This window comes from Gossypium raimondii, chromosome 4 (assembly GCF_025698545.1).
Source record: "Gossypium raimondii isolate GPD5lz chromosome 4, ASM2569854v1, whole genome shotgun sequence".
Taxonomy (NCBI): domain Eukaryota; kingdom Viridiplantae; phylum Streptophyta; class Magnoliopsida; order Malvales; family Malvaceae; genus Gossypium; species Gossypium raimondii.
Genome location: NC_068568.1, coordinates 12530948 through 12551783, shown reverse-complemented (window position 1 = coordinate 12551783; position 20836 = coordinate 12530948). Strand labels below are relative to the sequence as shown.

The following is a 20836-nucleotide window of genomic DNA, read 5'->3' as shown; positions in this document are numbered from 1 at the left end:
TTAGTTTTTTAATGATGATTTTAATATTTTATATTGAAATAAATTTTCAATAAGGTAGAATTTTTTTGTTCAAGGTTTGATTTTGGAACTTTTTTTTTTCATTTTTAAGGAAATTTTAGTCTTGTTCAAGGTTTCAGTCCTATCTTGTTAATAATCCGATTTCTTAAGCAGGAACCTGAACCCATTGACTGGGAGTACTATAGAAAAGGAATTGGCTCTCACCTGGTAGATGTAACACCCCTTACCCGAGACCGTTGCCGGTATCGAGCACGAGGCATTACTTAGCTTATCTTACAAATTCGGAGCATACAAACTAGGTTTGAAAATTCATTTCACTATTTACAGCAAATCTGTCCAATCGCGCAGCAGTTACTAAATTAATTATAACTCGAGCTACAGAACTTGAAATTTAATTCCGTAAATTTTCCCTGAAACTAGACTCATATATCTACTCACCATAAAATTTTTAGAATTTTTACTTCAGCAAATTAGTACAGTTTATTAGTTAAAGTCTCCCCTGTTTCACCACCTGACTGCCCTGACCTCTAGTCACTAAAAATAAGTTTTCTCACTGTAGGATTTTCATATGAAGTTCTTACTTGTTTCTACAGAAAATAGACTCAATGAGAAATCTATACATATAAACTATAACTCATAACCATTTTTGTACAATTTTTAATGATTTTCTAAACTCAAAACAGGGGACACCAAAAACTGTTCTGACCCTGTCTCACGAAAATTCACATATCTTAAAATATAAAATTCCTTTCGCTACACCGTTATTTTTCCATGAAAATAGACTCAACAAGATTTAATTCCATATATCATTTACCCTCTAATTAATTTTATACTATCTTGGGTGATTTTTCAAAGTCACGTCACTGTTGCTGCCTGAATTTTGTTTCTTTGCAAAATTTCATCCTTTCATGATTTCCATACATAATTTATCACCTAGACTCTTATAACAACAAATACCTTCATACTTAACCATTTTAATAACCATACATCATCAAATACTTACACACCATTCTTTAGCAAAATCATAATCACAAACATACAAAATAACTAAATCCCTATACATGCCATAACTCAAACGTGTTTCGATATAAAATACCGAGCAGTTGTGGTTGATAGTGTGGACGATCTCCGACTTCTTTAGGATCCTTGAAGTAGCTTTGCAATACTATAAGAGAAAGAGAAATAAAAGAAGTAAGCATAAAGCTTAGTAAGTTTACTAGCAAATAAATAACAATATTTAACTTAAATAATTAAACTCAAATGTCTATATCTCTAGTTTACTCTTTAGTTAATCTCATACTAGTTCTCTTGCTTGTTTACTTAGAATACTTGTGTACATAACTTACTCAACTCTTGCTGCATCGTTGAACATCAATTGATAGTATAATAAGTTCTTAACTCTTATAACTTACCTGAGCTTGCCATTTATGCTTTAAACTGAACTTTCATGAACATGATTCGTTTACAAGCCCGTTGAGCTACATTGGAATAATAAGGATACTCGGGTCTCTTCTGATAATAACACGCCAAAGCCATGTCCCAGACATGGTCTTACATGGGATGTTCTCATATCGGTGCCCATGCCATGTCCCAGACATGGTCTTACGGGGGACCTCTCATCTCGGTGCCAACGCCATGTCCCAGACATGGTCTTACATGGGACCTCTCATCCCGGTGCCAATGCCATGTCCCAGACATGGTCTTACATGGGACCTCTCATCTCGGTGCCAATGCCATGTCCCAGACATGGTCTTACATGGGACCTCTTTACCCAAATGTCATGACATTCGTATCCAAAGACCATCCTTATGTATCAAAGGGACTTTTTAATTTTAATTCTCTATCATTTCATGCTTAGATCATCATCAAATAAATTCATAAAATAAACTCATAGTTGCTGGAAAATAACAGCATTGATAATAAATATTGAAATATTGCATTTATTTACCGTAAACTTACCTCGGTATCAAATATAGTACAATTCAACAACTTAGTCTTCAACTTTATTCTTCCCTTTGTCTAACCTCGAGTTTCGTTCTTCTTGATCTAAAATAGCAAATTTAACTTATTTAATACTCACATTCAACAAAACAGCCATTGACTCTAACTTTTTCAAAATTACAATTTTGCCCCTAAACTTTTACATAATTACATTTTTGACCCAAGGCTCGGAAATTAAACTTCATCCCTTATTCTTATGTTTTATGACATGATGAACATTTTTCTCTTCTATGCCAACATCAAATTCCCACTCTAACATGTACTTATGAACATTAGGTATTTTTACCGATTATGTCGTTTTACTCATTTTTGCTTAAAATCGGCTAACAAAAGTTGTTTAACATAATTTCTAGCTTCATATTCTATCATAAAACATCAAAATAAACACTTTTCACCTATGGGTATTTTTCCAAATATAAACCCTAGGTTAAATTATTGCTAGAATAAGCTAAATTAAGCTACCGGGATCTCAAAAACGTAAAGAACATTAAAAACGGGGCTTGGGATCACTTACTATCGAGCTTGGAAGCTTGAAAACCCTAACTATGGCTTCCCCCTTGCTGATTTCGTTCACCATGAAGAAGATGATGATTTTTGTCATCTTTTTCCCTTTTAATTCTTTTTATTACTAGATTACCAAATTGCCCCTAACTTAAAAATTTTCTATTTCACTTATCTCATGTCCATTTTTGTCTACCAAGTTACCAATGGTCTAATTACCATATAAGGACCTCCAATTTAAAGTTTCATAACAATTGGACACCTCTAACATGTAGAACTCAACTTTTGCACTTTTTACAATTTAGTCCTTTTGACTAAATTGAGTGCCCAAACGTCGAAATTTTTGAATGAAATTTTCACAAAATAATTCCGTGAAATCATAGACCATAAAAATATAAGAAAAATAATTTTTTCCTCATCGGATTTGTGGTCCCGAAACCACTGTTCCAATAACCTTGAATTTAGGCCATTACAACTCTCCCCCCCTTTTTAAGGATTTTCGTCCTCGAAAATCTTACCAGTAAAGAGGTTTGGGTATTGTTTCCTCATTGCCTCTTCCGGTTCCCATGTTGCTTCCTCAATCCCGTGCTTTTTCCATAACACTTTCACCAAATTTATCTTTTGTTTCTAAGTTCCTTTGTTTCTCGTGCTAATATATTGACCGGTTCTTCACTATAAGTCATATCGGGTTGAATCTCCACTTCGTCAGATAATAACATGTGAAGGATCTGACCGATATCGTCAGTAGCATAGATACATGGAAAACATTATGGATTCTATCGAGTTCGGTGGTAAAGCCAATCGATAAGCAATCGGTCCAATTCTTTCTATGATTTCATATGGTCCGATAAATCTTGGACTCAATTTACCCTTTCGATAGAACCGAGAACTTTCTTCCAAGGAGACACTTTTAAGAATACTTTATCACCCACCGAAATTCAATCTCCTTCGTTTAAGATCGGCATATGACTTCATCGATCGGAAGTCGCTTTAGACTATCTCGAATCGACTTGACTTTTCTTCTGCTCTCGGATTAAATCAACCCGTGTATTTTCTTTTCATTGAGCTCATCCAATATAACGGTGTTCTACATTTTCTACCATACAAAGCTTCATACGGAGCCATTTTAATACTAGATCGATAATCATTATTGTAAGCAAATTCAATCAAAGGTAGATACCTTTCCCAATTACCTTGCAACTCTAATACGCAACATCGAGCATATCTTCCAATACGAATTACACGCCAGATTGGCCATCCGTCGAGGATGAAATGCGATCTTGAAATACAACCGAGTACCCAAAGCTTCTTGTAATTTGTTCCGAAGCGAGGCGTAAATCGGGATCTCATGCGATATAATGGAGACAGCACTCCATGTAGTCTAACAATCTCGGATATATACAATTCACCAATTTATCTAAAGAATAATCCATACATCTTTGGGATAAAGTCGCGGACTTTGTCAATCGATCGACAATTACCCAAATGGCATCTTTCTTCCTCGGAGATAACGGTAACCCGGATACAAAATCCATAGTGATTCTTTCCCATTTCCATTCGATATAGTGATTGGTCAAGCAACCCAGAAGGTACCGATGTTCACTTTAACTCACGACATACTAAACATCTTGATACAAACTCGTAGATATCACGTTTCATACCCGACCACCAATACATCTTTTTCAAGTCATTATACATTTTATTACCTCCGGATGTACGGACATAATACCACCGTGTGCTTCGTGTAAAATCTTCATACAAGTTCGAATTCTTCGGTACACATACTCTGCCTCTGAATAATAAACAACCATCAGTCCCAATCTGAAATTCTGAATCATTACCTGACTCACAATGCACCCGTTTAGCCTGTAATTTCTCATCATTCCTCTGAGCTTCACATATTTGTTGACAAAATGTCGATTTAGCTCTCAATTCAGCTATGATTGAACCATCATTAGACAGTGACAACCGGGTATTCATAGCTCTCAAAGCAAATAGAGATTTTCGGCTCAAAGCATCAGCTACAACATTAGCCTTACCCGGATGGTAATCAATAACCAAATCATAATCCTTTATCAATTCAAGCCATCTGCGTTGTCTCAAATTCAAATCTTTCTGTGTCATCAAATACTTCAAGCTTTTGTGATCAGTATAAATATGACATTTCTCACCATACAAATAATGCCGCCATATTTTTAATGCAAATACAATAGCAGCTAGTTCAAGATCATGTATCGGGTAATTTCTTTCATGTGGCTTAAGTTGTCTTGAAGCATAGGCTATTACTTTATCTTCTTGCATCAAGACACAACCCAAACCATTTAATGATGCATCACTATAAATAATAAATTCCTTACCCGATTCTGGCTGTACCAACACAAAAGCTTAGTCAACAATTTCTTCAATCGGTCAAAACTTTCTTGGCATTTATCATCCATTCAAATTTAACATCTTTCTGTAATAAACGAGTCATTGGAGAAGCTATCATAGAAAACCCCTGTACAAATCTCCGATAATATCCAGCTAATCCCAAGAAACTTCTAACTTCAAATACATTTTTCGGTGGACTCCAATTGACAATAGCTGAGATTTTACTTGGATCTACCCTGATGCCTTCTGCAGATACAATATGTCCGAGAAAACCCACCTCTTGAAGCCAAAATTCACATTTACTGAATTTAGCATAAAGCTTCTTTTCGCAGAAATTTGCAACACTATTCTCAAATGTTCTGCATGCTCATTTTCATCTCTAGAATAGACTAAAATATCATCAATGAAAACTACTACAAACCTGTCCAGATACGGTCTGAATATCCAGTTCATCAAATCCATGAATACTGCAGGTGCATTAGTCAACCCAAACGGCATAACCAAAAACTCATAATGCCCATACCTGGTTCTGAAAGCTGTCTTTGGCACATCTGGCTCTTTTACCCGTAACTGGTAATAACCCGATCGGAGATCAATCTTCGAGAATACTGTGACACCTTTCAGCTGATCAAACAAGTCATCAATTCGAGGCAACGGGTACTTATTCTTTATAGTTACCTTATTGAGCTGCCGATAGTCGATACACAATCTCAAAGACCCGTCTTTCTTTTTCACAAACAGAACTGGAGCACCCCAAGGTGAATGACTCGGACGAACAAAACCTCTGTCAACAAGTTCCTGTAACTGTACCTTTAACTCTTTTAACTCTGTCGGAGCCATACGATATGGAGCTATAGAAATTGGGGTAGTTCCCGGAATCAGATCTATAGAAAATTCCACTTCTCTTTCTGGTGGCAACCCTGGTAACTCCTCTGAAATACATCGAAAATTCACATACAAACTGGCACTGCCTGTATCTTTGACTCAGATACCTTAGTATCCAACACATACGCCAAATAAACATCATACCCTTTTCTAACACACCTCTGAGCTGTCATAACTGAAATTATATCGGATAATCCCTCTGTCTGATTAGATTTAACCCAAAGTAATTCTCCATTCTGGCATTTCAACACAACATATTTTTGTCTACAGTTTACTACTGCATCATGCTGAGTTAACCAATCCATGCCCAATATCACATCAAACTCATCAAAAGGCAATAACATCAAGTCAACCGGGAAACAAATACCTTTTACCATTAGTGGACAATTTTTACAAACTTTATCCACTATCACAAACTGGCCCAGGGGGTTCGAGACTTTAACCATAAATTCAGTAGGTTCAACAGACAAATTTTTAACAAATGCTAATTTTGTGCATATATATGAATGTGTAGAGCCAGGATCAATTAATGCAATAACAGTAGTATCATAGAGAGAAAATGTACCCGCAATTACATCAGGAGAGGACGCCTCTTCACGAGCTCGAAAAGCATATGATCTTGCAGGTGCTCTAACATCTGATCTAACCGCTGAATCTCTGGATGCACCCCTGTTACTCGCCCCCACTCCTGGGTTTCTCTGCGGTCTACCTCTGGTAGGAGCATTACCTGATCTCGCACTCGTTATTTCTTCTCTTTTAGTTGTTTCAGGACAATCCCGAATAAAGTGATCGGATGCTCCACATCTAAAACAAACATTTTCACCTACTCTACACTCTCCGGGGTGGCGTCTCCCACATTGAGGACATTCAGGCTTAGGAGGTCGAGTACTGCTTGTACTTGCAACTGTAGTGGTTTGAGTTCTAAAACCCTCGAATCTTCTACTTCTGCTTCGGCCAGAATATATATGTGGAAAATGTGATCCGCTAGAGAGCTCCCTAGGCCTCTTAGATGTAGACTGAAATGATTTACTCATTTGCCTCTTCTTTGTATCCTGCGCTCCAGCTTCAGCTTTGCTCTTCTCTTTTTCTTTTAACAAGTCTTCTACTTTACAAGCTCTTTCTACCAGAACAACAAACTCTCTGATTTCCAATACACCCACTGATAGTCGGATGTCATCATTAAGCCCATCTTCAAATCTCTTGCACATGTTAGCTTCAGTGGATACAAATTCCCGTGCATACTTACTAAGTCTGACAAATTCACGTTCATATTCAGTCACGGACATCTTACCTTGTTTTAGCTCAAGAAACTCCTTCCTTTTCGATCTATAAATCTCGGTGATGTACTTCTTTCAAACTCCTCCCGAAAGAAATCCCAAGTAACCCTCTCACTCGGTACTATAGACACGAGAGTCTTCCACCAATGATAAGTGAATCTCGAGAAGTGAGACCACACACTTCATACATTCTTCCGTGTACAAGATAATTCTTCAAAACCACGATGGTATTCTCAAGCCGTGTCGCTTTTCGCATCATCATCTTTGGTAGCCCAAATTCTTCAAATTCTTGCTTCCTAATCTTATCAACAGTGGTCTCTCCTTATAAATATACTGCAATGGGAAGCTACATGGGGAACCCGTGAATCTTGAGGGGTGGAGGTCTTACACCAGATTCGCATTTAACGAACTCGGCAAACCAATCATTCATGGCTTGGAAGAAGGCTTCTAGCTCCTCCTCCCCTGCCTAACCGATGCGGGCCTTTCACTAACATTAACATCTAGTGGCGCCGTCCCTTCTGCGGAAGCAGGCGCATTACTTTCTACTTCATCTATACCAGCTCGTTCAGGATCCATAACTATAAAAGAAAACATTTTAAAATCGTCAGGAGTCGTCACACTATCAAAATATATAAGTATGGCATGTATAGGTAGACTCTTATTCTTACTGAGTATTTCTGAGAACCGACTAAACCTGCTCTGATACCAATAAAATGTAACACCCCTTACCCGAGACCGTTGCCGGTATCGAGCACGAGGCATTACTTAGCTTATCTTACCAATTCGGAGCATACAAACTAGGTTTGAAAATTCATTTCACTATTTACAGAAAATCTGTCTAATCGCGCAGCAGTTACTAAATTTATTATAACTCGAGATAAAGAACTCAAAATTTGATTCCATAAATTTTCCCTGAAACTAGACTCATATATCTACTCACCATAAAATTTTTATAATTTTTGGTTCAGCCAATTAGTACATTTTATTAGTTAAAGTCTCCCCTATTTCACCACCTGACTGCCCTGACCTCTAGTCACTAAAAATAACTTTTCTCACTGTAGGATTTTCATATGAAGTTCTTACTTGTTTCTACAGAAAATAGACTCAATGATAAATCTATACATATAAACTATAACTCATAACCATTTTTTTACAATTTTTAATGATTTTATAAACTCAAAACAGGGGACACCAAAAACTGTTCTGACCCTGTCTCACGAAAATTCACATATCTTAAAATATAAAATTCCTTTCGCTACACCGTTATTTTTCCATGAAAATAGACCCAACAAGATTTAATTCCATATATCATTTACCCTCTAATTCATTTTATACTATCTTGGGTGATTTTTCAAAATCACGTCACTGTTGCTGCCTGAATTTTGTTTCTTTGCAAAATTTCATCCTTTCATGATTTCCATACATAATTTATCACCTAGACTCTTATAACAACAAATACCTTCATACTTAACCATTTTAATAACCATACGTCATCAAATACTTACACACCATTCTTTAGCAAAATCATAATCACAAACATACAAAATAACTAAATCCCTATACATGCCATAACTCAAACGTGTTTCGATATAAAATACCGAAAGCGGTTGTGGTTGATAGTGTGGACGATCTCCGACTTCTTTAGGATCCTTGAAGTAGCTTTGCAATACTATAAGAGAAAGAGAAATAAAAGAAGTAAGCATAAAGCTTAGTAAGTTTACTAGCAAATAAATAACAATATTTAACTTAAATAATTAAACTCAAATGTCTATATCTCTAGTTTACTCTTTAGTTAATCTCATACTAGTTCTCTTGCTTGTTTACTTAGAATACTTGTGTACATAACTTACTCAACTCTTGCTGCATCGTTGAACATCAATTGATAGTATAATAAGTTCTTAACTCTTATAACTTACCTGAGCTTGCCATTTATGCTTTAAACTGAACTTTCATGAACATGATTCGTTTACAAGCCCGTTGAGCTACATTGGAATAATAAGGATACTCGGGTCTCTTCTGATAATAACACGCCAAAGCCATGTCCCAGACATGGTCTTACATGGGATGTTCTCATATCGGTGCCCATGCCATGTCCCAGACATGATCTTACGGGGGACCTCTCATCTCGGTGCCAGCGCCATGTCCCAGACATGGTCTTACATGGGACCTCTCATCCCGGTGCCAATGCCATGTCCCAGACATGGTCTTACATGGGACCTCTCATTTCGGTGCCAATGCCATGTCCCAGACATGGTCTTACATGGGACCTCTTTACCCAAATGTCATGACATTCGTATCCAGTACCATCCTTATGTATCAACGGGACTTTTTAATTTTAATTCTCTATCATTTCATTCTTAGATCATCATCAAATAAATTCATAAAATAAATTCATAGTTGCTGGAAAATAACAGCATTGATAATAAATATTGAAATATTACATTTATTTACCATAAACTTACCTCGGTATCAAATATAGTCCAATTCAACAACTTAGTCTTCAACTTTATTCTTCCCTTTGTCTAACCTCGAGTTTCGTTCTTCTTGATCTAAAATAACAAATTTAACTTATTTAATACTCACATAACAGCCCTTGACTCTAACTTTTTCAAAATTACAATTTTGCCCCTAAACTTTTACATAATTACATTTTTGACCCAAGGCTCGGAAATTAAACTTCATCCCTTATTCTTATGTTTTATGACATGATGAACATTTTTCTCTTCTATGCCAACATCAAATTCCCACTCTAACATGTACTTATGAACATTAGGTATTTTTACCGATTATGTCGTTTTACTCGTTTTTGCTTAAAATCGGCTAACAAAAGTTGTTTAACATAATTTCTAGCTTCATATTCTATCATAAAACATCAAAATAAACAGTTTTCACCTATGGGTATTTTTCCAAATATAAACCCTAGGTTAAATTATTGCTAGAATAAGCTAAATTAAGCTACCGGGATCTCAAAAACGTAAAGAACATTAAAAACGGGGCTTGGGATCACTTACTATCGAGCTTGGAAGCTTGAAAACCCTAACTATGGCTTCCCCCTTGCTGATTTCGTTCACCATGAAGAAGATGATGATTTTTGTCATCTTTTTCCCTTTTAATTCTTTTTATTACTAGATTACCAAATTGCCCCTAACTTAAAAATTTTCTATTTCACTTATCTCATGTCCATTTTTGTCTACCAAGTTACCAATGGTCTAATTACCATATAAGGACCTCCAATTTAAAGTTTCATAACAATTGGACACCTCTAACATGTAGAACTCAACTTTTTCACTTTTTACAATTTAGTCCTTTTGACTAAATTGAGTGCCCAAACGTCGAAATGTTTGAATGAAATTTTCACAAAATCATTCCGTGAAATCATAGACCATAAAAATATAAGAAAAATAAATTTTTCCTCATCGGATTTGTGGTCCCGAAACCACTGTTCCGATAACCTTGAATTTAGGCCATTACAGTAGATATGTACAAAGAGGCATATGAGAGTAAGTTAATTTGATAGTTATCATATTTGGCCTACTCTCTATCCAATTTTCCAGTCATCCTATATATGGTTATGCTTAGATCAGTTGCAGGTCTGTAAAATCATAAATTGTTTGGCTTCCACATGTTTGTGTTCCTCATGCGGTGCCACTTCCTGAATTTGTTACTTTGAAGATCATCTCTATGGTACAAGGGAACTATTACTTAGTTGGATGCTGATATGGTCACCTTAAGTAGCTAGCTCTTTCCTTTCTTCACCCTCAGTTTTTGGGGTTTTGGAAGGGGTATTAATAAAGTATGGATTTTATTGCTATTGCTTTATATTTCTCTGACTGTTTTTTACGGAAATATCAATGCCTGACCTATATCTGGACCATAGATATGGGGATATGACCCTTCAAGGACCCTACAAATTCTAGGAAAAAGTTGAACATACCCATTTTGGACATTTAGCTTTGATCGACACTTGCACTCGAGTTTGCATAACACGCTTATCAATCATTTTCTAGCTCCAGATCTCCTTGATCTTTCCTAGATCGGCCCATGCCCCATACTTCATTGAAAGTTAAATGGAAATTAATTGCCAATGAGGACATTGTTTAAATTGGCTGCTATTTTGTTTGCAAATACAATTCTTATTTGTGTGCAATTCACTTGTTGAATGCTATTAGCATTTAACAATTTCAAATTAATGTCGTAGATGTTTCATTTCAATAATGCTATTATGTGATCAGATTCTTTTGGACACCAAAACTTGAGATACTCCTATACTTATGTTCAAAGTAGAATGAAGAAAATATAGACATCTAGCTACTCAATTCTCACTTGTCTGCAATTTCTAGCAGTCAAAGTAATCATATTTATCATGCTTGTTATAAGGTTTGGATGGAGTTTTGAGGGATTCACCGTTACAAATGTTATATACTCTTCCATTGCAGGTGTAGAGATCCCCAAGTTTGTTGACACCGTCACTCCTCAATACAAACCAAAATTTGATGCATTGGTGAGAATCAACAGGATAATTGACTCTCTTTACCTGTCTCCAAGTTTTTTCCTCGAATGATGTGCTATTTATTTGTGGTTATAGCTTGTAGAATTGAAAGAGGCAGAGGAGAAATCCTTGAAAGAGTCTGAGCGATTGGAGAAAGAAATTGCCGAGGTTCAAGAACTTAAGGTAATAAATAAAACAATGCCGAAATGTGTGTTGTTGTGTTCCAAATCACAATTGCTGAATTTTTTATCTTTTTTTATGAACAGCAAAAGATCAGCACCATGACCGCAGACGAGTACTTTGAGAAACATCCAGAGCTTAAAAGAAATTCAATGATGAGATCCGAATGACTATGGGGCTATTGACATCTTTGTGAATTTAATGGCCAAGCTTTTGGTCTCGACTAGAATTCGAATCTGCTTCATTGTTTTAACCCCTTTTTCTCTTGTGCGGTGATCTGGGTTGGAAAGATTAGGCTGTAATGATAAGAAAATAATTGTGAGAAAAATTTATCCAATCATTTGAGAAACAATGTGGATCTTGTAAGACATGCATTCTATTTAGCAGGCATCCATGATCATACTTTCATGGCAAAATTTTTACTGTCTGCCCTCTTCATTCCATTCTGTTTTATGTTTATTATTTGAATATTATCTAGATACAATTGAATTTGGACACCTATTTATCTAGATCCATTCTATATGTATTTTTTAATAAGTGGTTATTTATATTATTAGTATTTTGAAATTTTAAATTATATAAATTAATATAAAAAGGTTTTTACATCAAGAATGAATTTATTGATTCAAGTGCATCTAGACAATCATTTATCCAAATTCATCGGGATGTGCTTTTTAGTTCTTTTAATATTAATTATTTTAAATTGTATAAATTCATATAAGAAAATTTATTATCAAGAATTTTATGAAATTATATATTATTATTAAATTATATGTAATAATAATTATTTTAAATTATACAAATTCATAAAATATAATTTATTAGTTATAATTATTTTAAATTTTATTAAATCATATATTTTAATTAAAATATATTTAATATTAATTATTTCAAATTTTCTTTTATAGTATCATATATTCGATTTGAGTAAATTCATATAAGAATATTAATTAATAAGAATTTTATTAAATTATATATTTTAATTATAATATATTTAATAATATTTATGTTAATTTATATTTTACAAGATCATATATTATGATTTAAGTAAATTCATATAAGAATATTAATTATTAAGAATTTTATTAAATTATATATTTTAATTATAATATATTTAATAATAATTATGTTTAAATATGATTAAATTATTTATTATTGATATTAATAATCTTATTAAAATTTAAATAACAATAACAATAATAATTTATCAAAACAAATTTCGCTAATTATTAAGAATTTTATTAAATTATATATTTTAATTAAAATATATTTAATAATAATTATGTTTAAATATAATTAAATTATTTATTATTGATAATAATAATATTATTAAAATTTAAATAACAATAACAAAAATCATTTACCAAAACAAATTTATGCTAAGGGTATTCTAGTCATTTTAGTTTTTTCCATTATGCTATTACACCTCTATTCCATTCAACCAAATACAAGATTACTATTACGCCTCTATTCCATTACATTCAACCAAACAGTTGATTTGTTATTATACCTATATTCTATTAGATCTATATTCCATTATACCTCTAATCCAATAAACCTCTAATCCAATACAACAAACTAAACGTGCCCTAATAAAAAGTTATATGATTAATTTTCAATTGTATGGTTATTTAAAAAGAGTAGTTTGCTCTGAATATAATGTTTTTATTTCTTTTTAGATTTATTATATAATGTTTAAAAGAAAAGATAAAAATGTTCAACATTCAAGTTTTACGTTTTAAATTCAAAACTTTATTTTCATCTTAATTGAAACAATAAAGTACCACTACGCCCATGAGCTTCCGGATATCAGCAGTGTTCATTTATCCATCCAAATGGACCCTTTAAAAGAACCCACCGACCCAAGTTCCACAATTGACATGGGCGTAGGTCAAATGTTCTTGGATGCATAAAACCCAGAAACAAATATTTAGAGGAAAAGTTGAAGATATCAAATAAGAGCAAATTTTATTAAAAGATTGAAGCCCAAACAAAATGAAAACAACAAGCTGTTGCAAGAGATTTATAAAATCTAATTAATAAAGTCCTAATATCCTCTTTAACCACCGAAGCCATATAGTGTCCTGCCCTGCCTTTTGAGAGCATAAACAACATCCATGGCCGTAACAGTCTTGCGCCTAGCGTGCTCCGTATAGGTAACGGCATCACGAATCACATTTTCCAGAAAGATCTTGAGCACACCTCGCGTCTCCTCGTAGATCAAACCACTGATTCTCTTCACGCCACCTCTACGAGCCAACCTCCGGATTGCCGGCTTCGTAATGCCTTGAATGTTATCCCGGAGAACTTTCCGATGCCTCTTCGCTCCACCTTTTCCCAAACCCTTGCCTCCCTTCCCACGTCCCGACATTTTTTTGGTTGAGAGAGATTTAAAGGACTAAAAAGCCTGGAAATTGAAGTTCCTATTTTTCGAGTTTTTAACTTTTTTGAGGCGGGGGGATGTGAAGGGGTTTAAATACGAAGGCTCTTTCTCGGGGTTAGCAATGATAGAGAATAATATAGACCGTTTGATGGAACGTTATCGACGGTAAATATTTGTGATCCGTGCGTTTGGACTTTGTTGGTTGGAGATGAAGAAGATGCAAAAGCATATCCGTTAGATTTATGTTTTATTAGAACAATCCGAGTCTGTGTATTAATGTAGTTGGTCAAGTGTAATATAGCCGGATTGATGAGGTGGATTGTTGACATAAATTCCACCGCCTGAAATTTCATTTTTCTGTTTTCCCACCATTGCTTTTTCTTTTTTTCTTTTTTACTTAATAGTATTATAAACGCCGAACAATTTCAAAAAATTCAATTAAATCCCTCTAAACCTTTTAGCTGCAATTGAGCCTTGAACTTATAAAACAAACTAAATCAGCCCTTTGACTAACATTCATCATTAGTTTTTAAGGAATAGTTGGTGTGACCATTAATGGCTACTAAATTGACCCATGATTATTGATGTTGTAGTGACACATCAACAATGATTAATTTGTTTTTTAATTTTAAGTTTAGAATGAATTTAGACTAATTTTTCTTGATTTTCTCATCTTTCTTTTCCTTAAAACTTTGGCATCTTACTAAAATTACATTAGAGGAAATTTTGTTTAAAGGATTGGATTTTAGGTAAGAACGTTTGTGACCCCTCCAATTTTTTTTAGAAATTAAACTTAGTGTGGTTTTTTCAACCAATTTTTCTTACCAACTTTAAAACTTTATTTATTTTTTTATCTTATTTTCACAATTCCTTTTGAGAAGAGCAATACCAAACGTGTTCCATCTTCTTTATTAGGGTGTACGAATATTGAAGTACTATATTAACCTTGAGGGGTGGCATCCACTATACGATTACATCAATCAGGGTGAATTTGCTTCTAAGGCAGTGTTCTTCCATGACACAGTTATTATTTCATTTATTTACATGTGTTTTATTTATTCAGTCGGTGCTAACGAGTTTGTTTTGCAGTAGTAATTTTTCCAACAGTTTAGAAGCAAATTTATATTACTGCTAGACATGTTTGTCACAATGAACAAATATATTTTTGATCTCTCCAAGCTTGAGCCTCTCGTTGAAACCAACTACCAATGCTCTGATTGCCGTTATAAGAACAAACCATAAGCACATCTAGTTGAAAATTTAGATGAAATAATAGCCGCGATGGTTTCCGAAGTGAACCTAGTCGAGAATAATGCTTAATGGTTTGTAGACACAGGCGCTTCAAAACACTTATGTGGCAACAGAGAAATGTTTACCGAAATTGAAAGTGTAGTTGAAGGTGAACAAGCCTACATAAATAATTCTATCAGTTTAGAAGTTCTCAGTAAAGGAAATATCTTACTTAAACTTACTTTTGGCAAAACATTAACATTAAATAATGTTCTTTATGTACCTACCCTGCATGGGAATTTGATCAGTGGTGGATTACTGAATAAGACAGACATTAAACTAGTCTTTGAATTTGATAAACTTTTACTTTCCCATAACAGAGCTTATGTAGGGAAAGGTGTTCTGAGTAAAGGTTTATTTGTGATTGAGACTATGTTTAATGATAATAAAACCACCATTTCTGCTTATATTGTTGAATTTTTTAATATGTGGCATGCTAGATTAGGTCATGTGACTATTCATTCTTTAAAAAAGCTCATAAAAATGAATCTACTCCCTAATCTAGATGATAGTAGCTTTAATGAATGTAAAATTTGTATTGAAGCTAAGTATGCTAGATTAGGTCATGTGAATATTCATTCTTGGGGGGTGAAGTCCACTATACGATTACATCGATAAAGGCAAATTTTCTTCTAAGGTAGTGGTTCTTCCATGACACAATTATTATTTCATTTATTTACACACATTTTATATATCCAATCAACGCTAACGAGTTTGTTTTGTAGTAGTAATTTTTCCAACAGAGAATTACAATTTTTTGTTACTACAAAAGAGTGTAATTACTATCCTATTAATTACATTTCCATCCAATTACTTTGTGTTGTTCAAATGGATGCTTAATAATTTTAAATATTTTTAATAAATTTTAAAATTTTAAAATAAATTGTTTACAAATTTTTATAATTTTAAAAGTTTTTTTATTACATTTCTACAATTATATTATTAATTTCAACTGATTTATTTTCCGTTATCGTATTTTTCTAATTTTTCTTTTTATAATCTATACAACTATATATAAAAGGAATATCCTAAAGCCTTCCACAATGGACACTTGTCCATTTTTTCCTTTTTTACCGGAGAACATTATAAGTAAATTTTAAATCCAATCCCTTAACTTTTTAGATTATAAGAATGACTAATTTCAATATGATTTCTATATTTTGCTCAAATTTGAGATTTAATATATGTACTTTAAATTTGATGTAACCTAATACCTCAACTTTTATAATGTCATTAGTTAGTCTAAATATTTCATTCTAATTAACATAATGATGTGAATTTTTAAGAATTGTTACCACCGTATTATTTATTAAATTTATGCCCATTAGAATGTTATTTTTTGTTACATGGATATCAAGTTTTTTTCATATTATCAACCAATACAAAAGAATTCTAACAAGTGTTAACAAATGAATAAAAAATTTTAAATTCGAAATGTAGAATTATTTCAAAGATGAGTAAATGACCCAGTGGTTAAATGAAAAATGAGGAGTCAGTGCAATTAGATCAAGGTCTCGAGTTTAATTTTCTTCCTTTGCAAAATAGCTTAATTTTTAATAAAATTTCTCATTCTCCTTATTTTGTGCCGCCCAAGCCTTGAACCCTAGGTATAAATACAACTTCTTCTTGTATTTTTCAGCTATTAAATCAAAATTTCCCTACCCTATCCGTTCACCCTTTTTCCTCTTAGTTTTCTTCCCCTTTTTCCATTACAATGCTGCCCATCAAGCCCTCTCTTCTTTTCATCCTTCCCCCCTCCATTGATAGTGAATTTTTGGTCGATTTTCTCATCTTGGTTGTTGTTATTTTTCATCAATTTTGCAGCTTTCGATCTACCCCTTTTTGCACTTAAAATTAGCCTCCTTTGCTACCACAAAGTTCTCTGTTGCCGCCACTTAGCATCTCTCGGGTAAGTGACTCCTTTTTCCCTTTCGGTTTTTCTGCAAAAGATTCACTGTTCCAGATTTGGAATTTTGGTTAGTTTTTCTAATTGAATTGATCAATTTCCAGCCATCAAACTCATAACTTGACCTGCCCAAAACAATCTCTAAAGCTAATGTCGTTGGCGATGGTTGTCGATTTGAGCCTTAAAACCTATTTAAACCATTGATTACAACTTTGATTTACACTGATTTTCAAGCCTAAAATACTCTTTTCAGCCCTAAAAAAATTCTTTACGGTGCTTTCCAAAATAGCCCCCGTTTGTGGCCAATTTTGGTGGTGTGATGCCTCTAGAACCACCAAAAAGGGCTTTTGGTTTTCTGTACATTTACCACCCTTTTTCCAGCAAGGTTTTAATTTGTAATACCTCATTTTAATCGACCTCTAATCTGTTATGTTATTGGGAAATTGGTCTTAGTTGTTTGGCAACTCAGATATGACGAATCGGGAAGCATAAGTGCGATTGTTGCAGGTTAAGGCGTAGTTTCGACTTGATTATTAGGGAATGTGTTATTTGATTAAATTAAAGTTTTAAACGGATGATTAGCTACTAATTTTTTAGTATATTATTGTGTTAGACACTACTTTAAATGATCTGGACTAGCAGTGAAGCCGTTAGTCATTCGCGCACATGTCTCTCATCAAATTAGAGTAAGTAGTCTAGTCGATTTGGATTTGAAAGTTGGAACGGTAACACTGATTTGATTGAACCCTTAGAGGGTGTTTTAAAGTTGATTTGGCAGCTTCTTAACTTGATAAATATTTTATTTTAATTTAGATTTAGTTTAAGTCTAAAGGAGGAATCACGGGTTTCGCAAGTAGTGCTATGGTTGTGCGAAATTAAGGTGTGGGTTCCAACCTATAAATTTGAATGTCTAAATAATATTTTTAATACTTAAAAAATGATTGAGCTTGCTGGTCGGGCTTAGATAAATGGCTAAGTAAGTGGTTTTAAGGTGGTCGAATCAGGTACGTTTCGAGCCCCAACTAAATGGCATGTTTTGCAAAATTGCATGAATGACCAAATGTTTGTATAAATGGTATTGGAAAGGAATAATATGTATGGATAATGATATGGTGTAGCATGGCATGTAATAGAATGAAAATAAATATTGAATGCATGAAATGTATGCTTGGGTGGTATGCTATGAAATGTGTTAAATGAAAGTTTGCTTTACAAGAACTAGAAAAAAATTGTTCATAAAGTCATAATGAAACTACGGTATGTTAGAATGTCACCATATTGATGGTGAAATTGAATGTTTGATAATTGTTAATTCCAGATGAATGTGAATGATATTATGAGGGCATGTAGAACATGCTATTGAAATGATAATGTAATGGAAACATGGTTTTGGTTGAAAATTTGTATGACATATCGCTTGAGCATGGGATGAGATTATGTGGATGAAAGAGGAGTTTCGTGGAGTAATGTCAGCATATTAAGTCTGCATTTATGTTGTTAGTGCACTACACCAAGAGTAATGAGAAGAATGGCGATTATGTTGCATTTTTATTTTAAATGCCAGTATAATTGCATTATGTATAATGGTGGTTTAACCACATCGAGCTCAGCTTGCAATTTATGGAGTTTGGCAGACGAGTTCTAGGGAACTCGTTGTATGTAACAGATGGTTGGGGTAGGAAATCATTATGCATTATGTTATGTCGATAATGTTTATGCTATGTTGTGTTACAATATTAATAATGATCATTGATATGTGAAAGTTCTTTTTGATTAGGCTTAGACTGAGCTAGTTAGCTCACCCATAGTTTCAACCATCTCAAGTAATGCTCGAGACTAGGATCGGACATGGCATGCAGACATACGATAAACTTCAGACTTATAAATTATTTTGCTTAAGTTTGACCTAAATTTAATTGGTTTTTGGACTATAAAGTTATTTGGACTGTGGTTTGGGTTTTATTCTGCTATAGGGTTTTCATGCATGCATACTTGACACATTAAATTTATTCCATAAGCATATTTTGAAATTAGACAGAGCATGATACTCAGCTTAATAATTAATTTGTTATTAATTAAGTTTTTCGATGTAATAAAAAACAACAAGGTTTTGATAAGAGCAATGATGAGCAATGTGTTTTAAAAACCACGCTAATGCTAATAACATGACTTAGTAATGGTTGATTTAATTAATGAATCATTTTCCCAAAAAAACAAAAGGCAAACCGCGATTTTTCTTAAAAGATAAAATTCTTAAGGTTTTCAATGAATGGCAGGGTAGCTTTGTCACATAAGTGACTAATATGATCTTCATGATTTGGCCATAACGTCTAGGTCAAGTTTGGGAGGTTGCATTTAATGGTATCAAAGCCAAGGTTCAAAACTTATGATTAAATTTTATTCCTTTCAAAAACGAATTTGCATGTATGCATACATAAAAAAAATGGGGGAAATTTTGGAAAAAAACAAACCACATTATTTTGAAAAATATTTCTTTCAAGGAAACAAAAAAGTCCAAAGGTTTGATGCCATGCCCATAGAAACAATATTGAAACTCTAGAAAGACATTACAATTTATTGCATAAAACTTTAAACAAAAGAACTTAGTTAAAGTGCGATAAAAGATTGAACATAATACTAAAGATATTCTTACTTTTAAATTGTAGATTCCATAAGATATTGAAATAAATACCCGTGGAATGATAACTCATGGTAGGAGGGGCCTTAGGGGGTGACCTTCGATGGCTCTAGTAGAGTCATATGCGTCACAAGAGCCTGTATAGAATAATGAACCTAATAAGGCTATTAGTGAACCCACTACTGGGGGTGGGAATTATGATAATGAGCATAATGGGGATGATCCGGTAACACAAGCTTTGTTAAGGACCTTATAGAGGGTCGTTAGGGCCTAAATTGGTAGTGGTAGTCATGGGACAATTGCTAAGAGGCTCCGTTCAAATGGGGCAGAGTTGTTTAGGGGTATTGTTGGAACTACCCCTACAGTGGCCAAATATTGGATGGAGACCACAGAATGCATATTGGATGATTTGGACTGCACCTCGAGCAGAAACTTAAGGGTGTTGTATCCTTGTTGAGGGACAAGGTATACAGGTGTTGGACATCAATGGTTAGAGGTACACTACAAAAGAGTATTGATTGGGGTTATTTTCAAGATGCTTTTCAGGGTAAGTTTGTGGGTCCTTTGTATGTTGAGGCTTGACGATTGGAGTTTATAAAGCTGAAACAGGGCAACATTACAGTTTCTGAATATGAGGTACAATTTTTGAGGTTGATCCGTTGTGTATCTAGTATGGTGGCTTCAGAATAAGATAAGAGCTTTCATTTTCAAGAGGGTTTGAGGTACAATATTAAGATTCAGGTAGCTCTAAATCAGGATCGGGTATTTGAGGTTCTAGTTGAGAAGACCAAAATGATCGAGGAGATTCAGTGTGTGGAACGCGAAAAAAAGAGAAAATAGAAAGATCAGCTTAAGAGGGAGGTGGGCTTTGCTGGCCCAAGTTCTCGTCCTGTTAAGC

General features: G+C 34.0%; 2 protein-coding genes and 1 long non-coding RNA gene across 3 annotated transcripts; 1 reads left to right on the top strand and 2 right to left on the bottom strand.

The window, feature by feature from the left end:
• Window positions 1-959: 959 nt before the first annotated feature.
• LOC128040636 (uncharacterized) lies at window positions 960-2065 on the bottom strand. Its single transcript, XR_008195441.1, has 2 exons — window positions 1978-2065; window positions 960-1183 (listed from the first exon to the last, which is right to left on the bottom strand). It is a non-coding gene; the product is annotated as an uncharacterized LOC128040636 (long non-coding RNA).
• A 9339-nt stretch (window positions 2066-11404) lies between these two features.
• On the top strand, window positions 11405-11891 carry LOC128040428 (ATP synthase subunit d, mitochondrial-like). Its single transcript, XM_052629177.1, has 3 exons — window positions 11405-11553; window positions 11638-11724; window positions 11808-11891. Exons 1-3 carry the CDS (start codon window positions 11416-11418, stop codon window positions 11889-11891), a joined length of 309 nt encoding a protein of 102 aa, XP_052485137.1. The 5' UTR covers window positions 11405-11415.
• Window positions 11892-13670: 1779 nt separating this feature from the next.
• Window positions 13671-14181, bottom strand: LOC105780810 (histone H4). The gene has a single exon (XM_012605319.2). The coding sequence runs from the start codon at window positions 14090-14092 to the stop codon at window positions 13781-13783; it is 312 nt and encodes a 103-aa protein (XP_012460773.1). The 5' UTR covers window positions 14093-14181; the 3' UTR covers window positions 13671-13780.
• Window positions 14182-20836: the final 6655 nt, after the last annotated feature.

Bases quoted from the DNA above. Each gene is read 5' to 3' on its own strand.
- LOC128040428 (XM_052629177.1), top strand. From the start codon at position 11,416: ATGCTTGTTATAAGGTTTGGATGGAGTTTTGAGGGATTCACCGTTACA. The intron at 11,554-11,637 runs GTGAGAATCAAC...TTGTGGTTATAG, and splicing joins AACCAAAATTTGATGCATTG to CTTGTAGAATTGAAAGAGGC. The intron at 11,725-11,807 runs GTAATAAATAAA...TTTTATGAACAG, and splicing joins CCGAGGTTCAAGAACTTAAG to CAAAAGATCAGCACCATGAC.
- LOC105780810 (XM_012605319.2), bottom strand. From the start codon at position 14,092: ATGTCGGGACGTGGGAAGGGAGGCAAGGGTTTGGGAAAAGGTGGAGCG.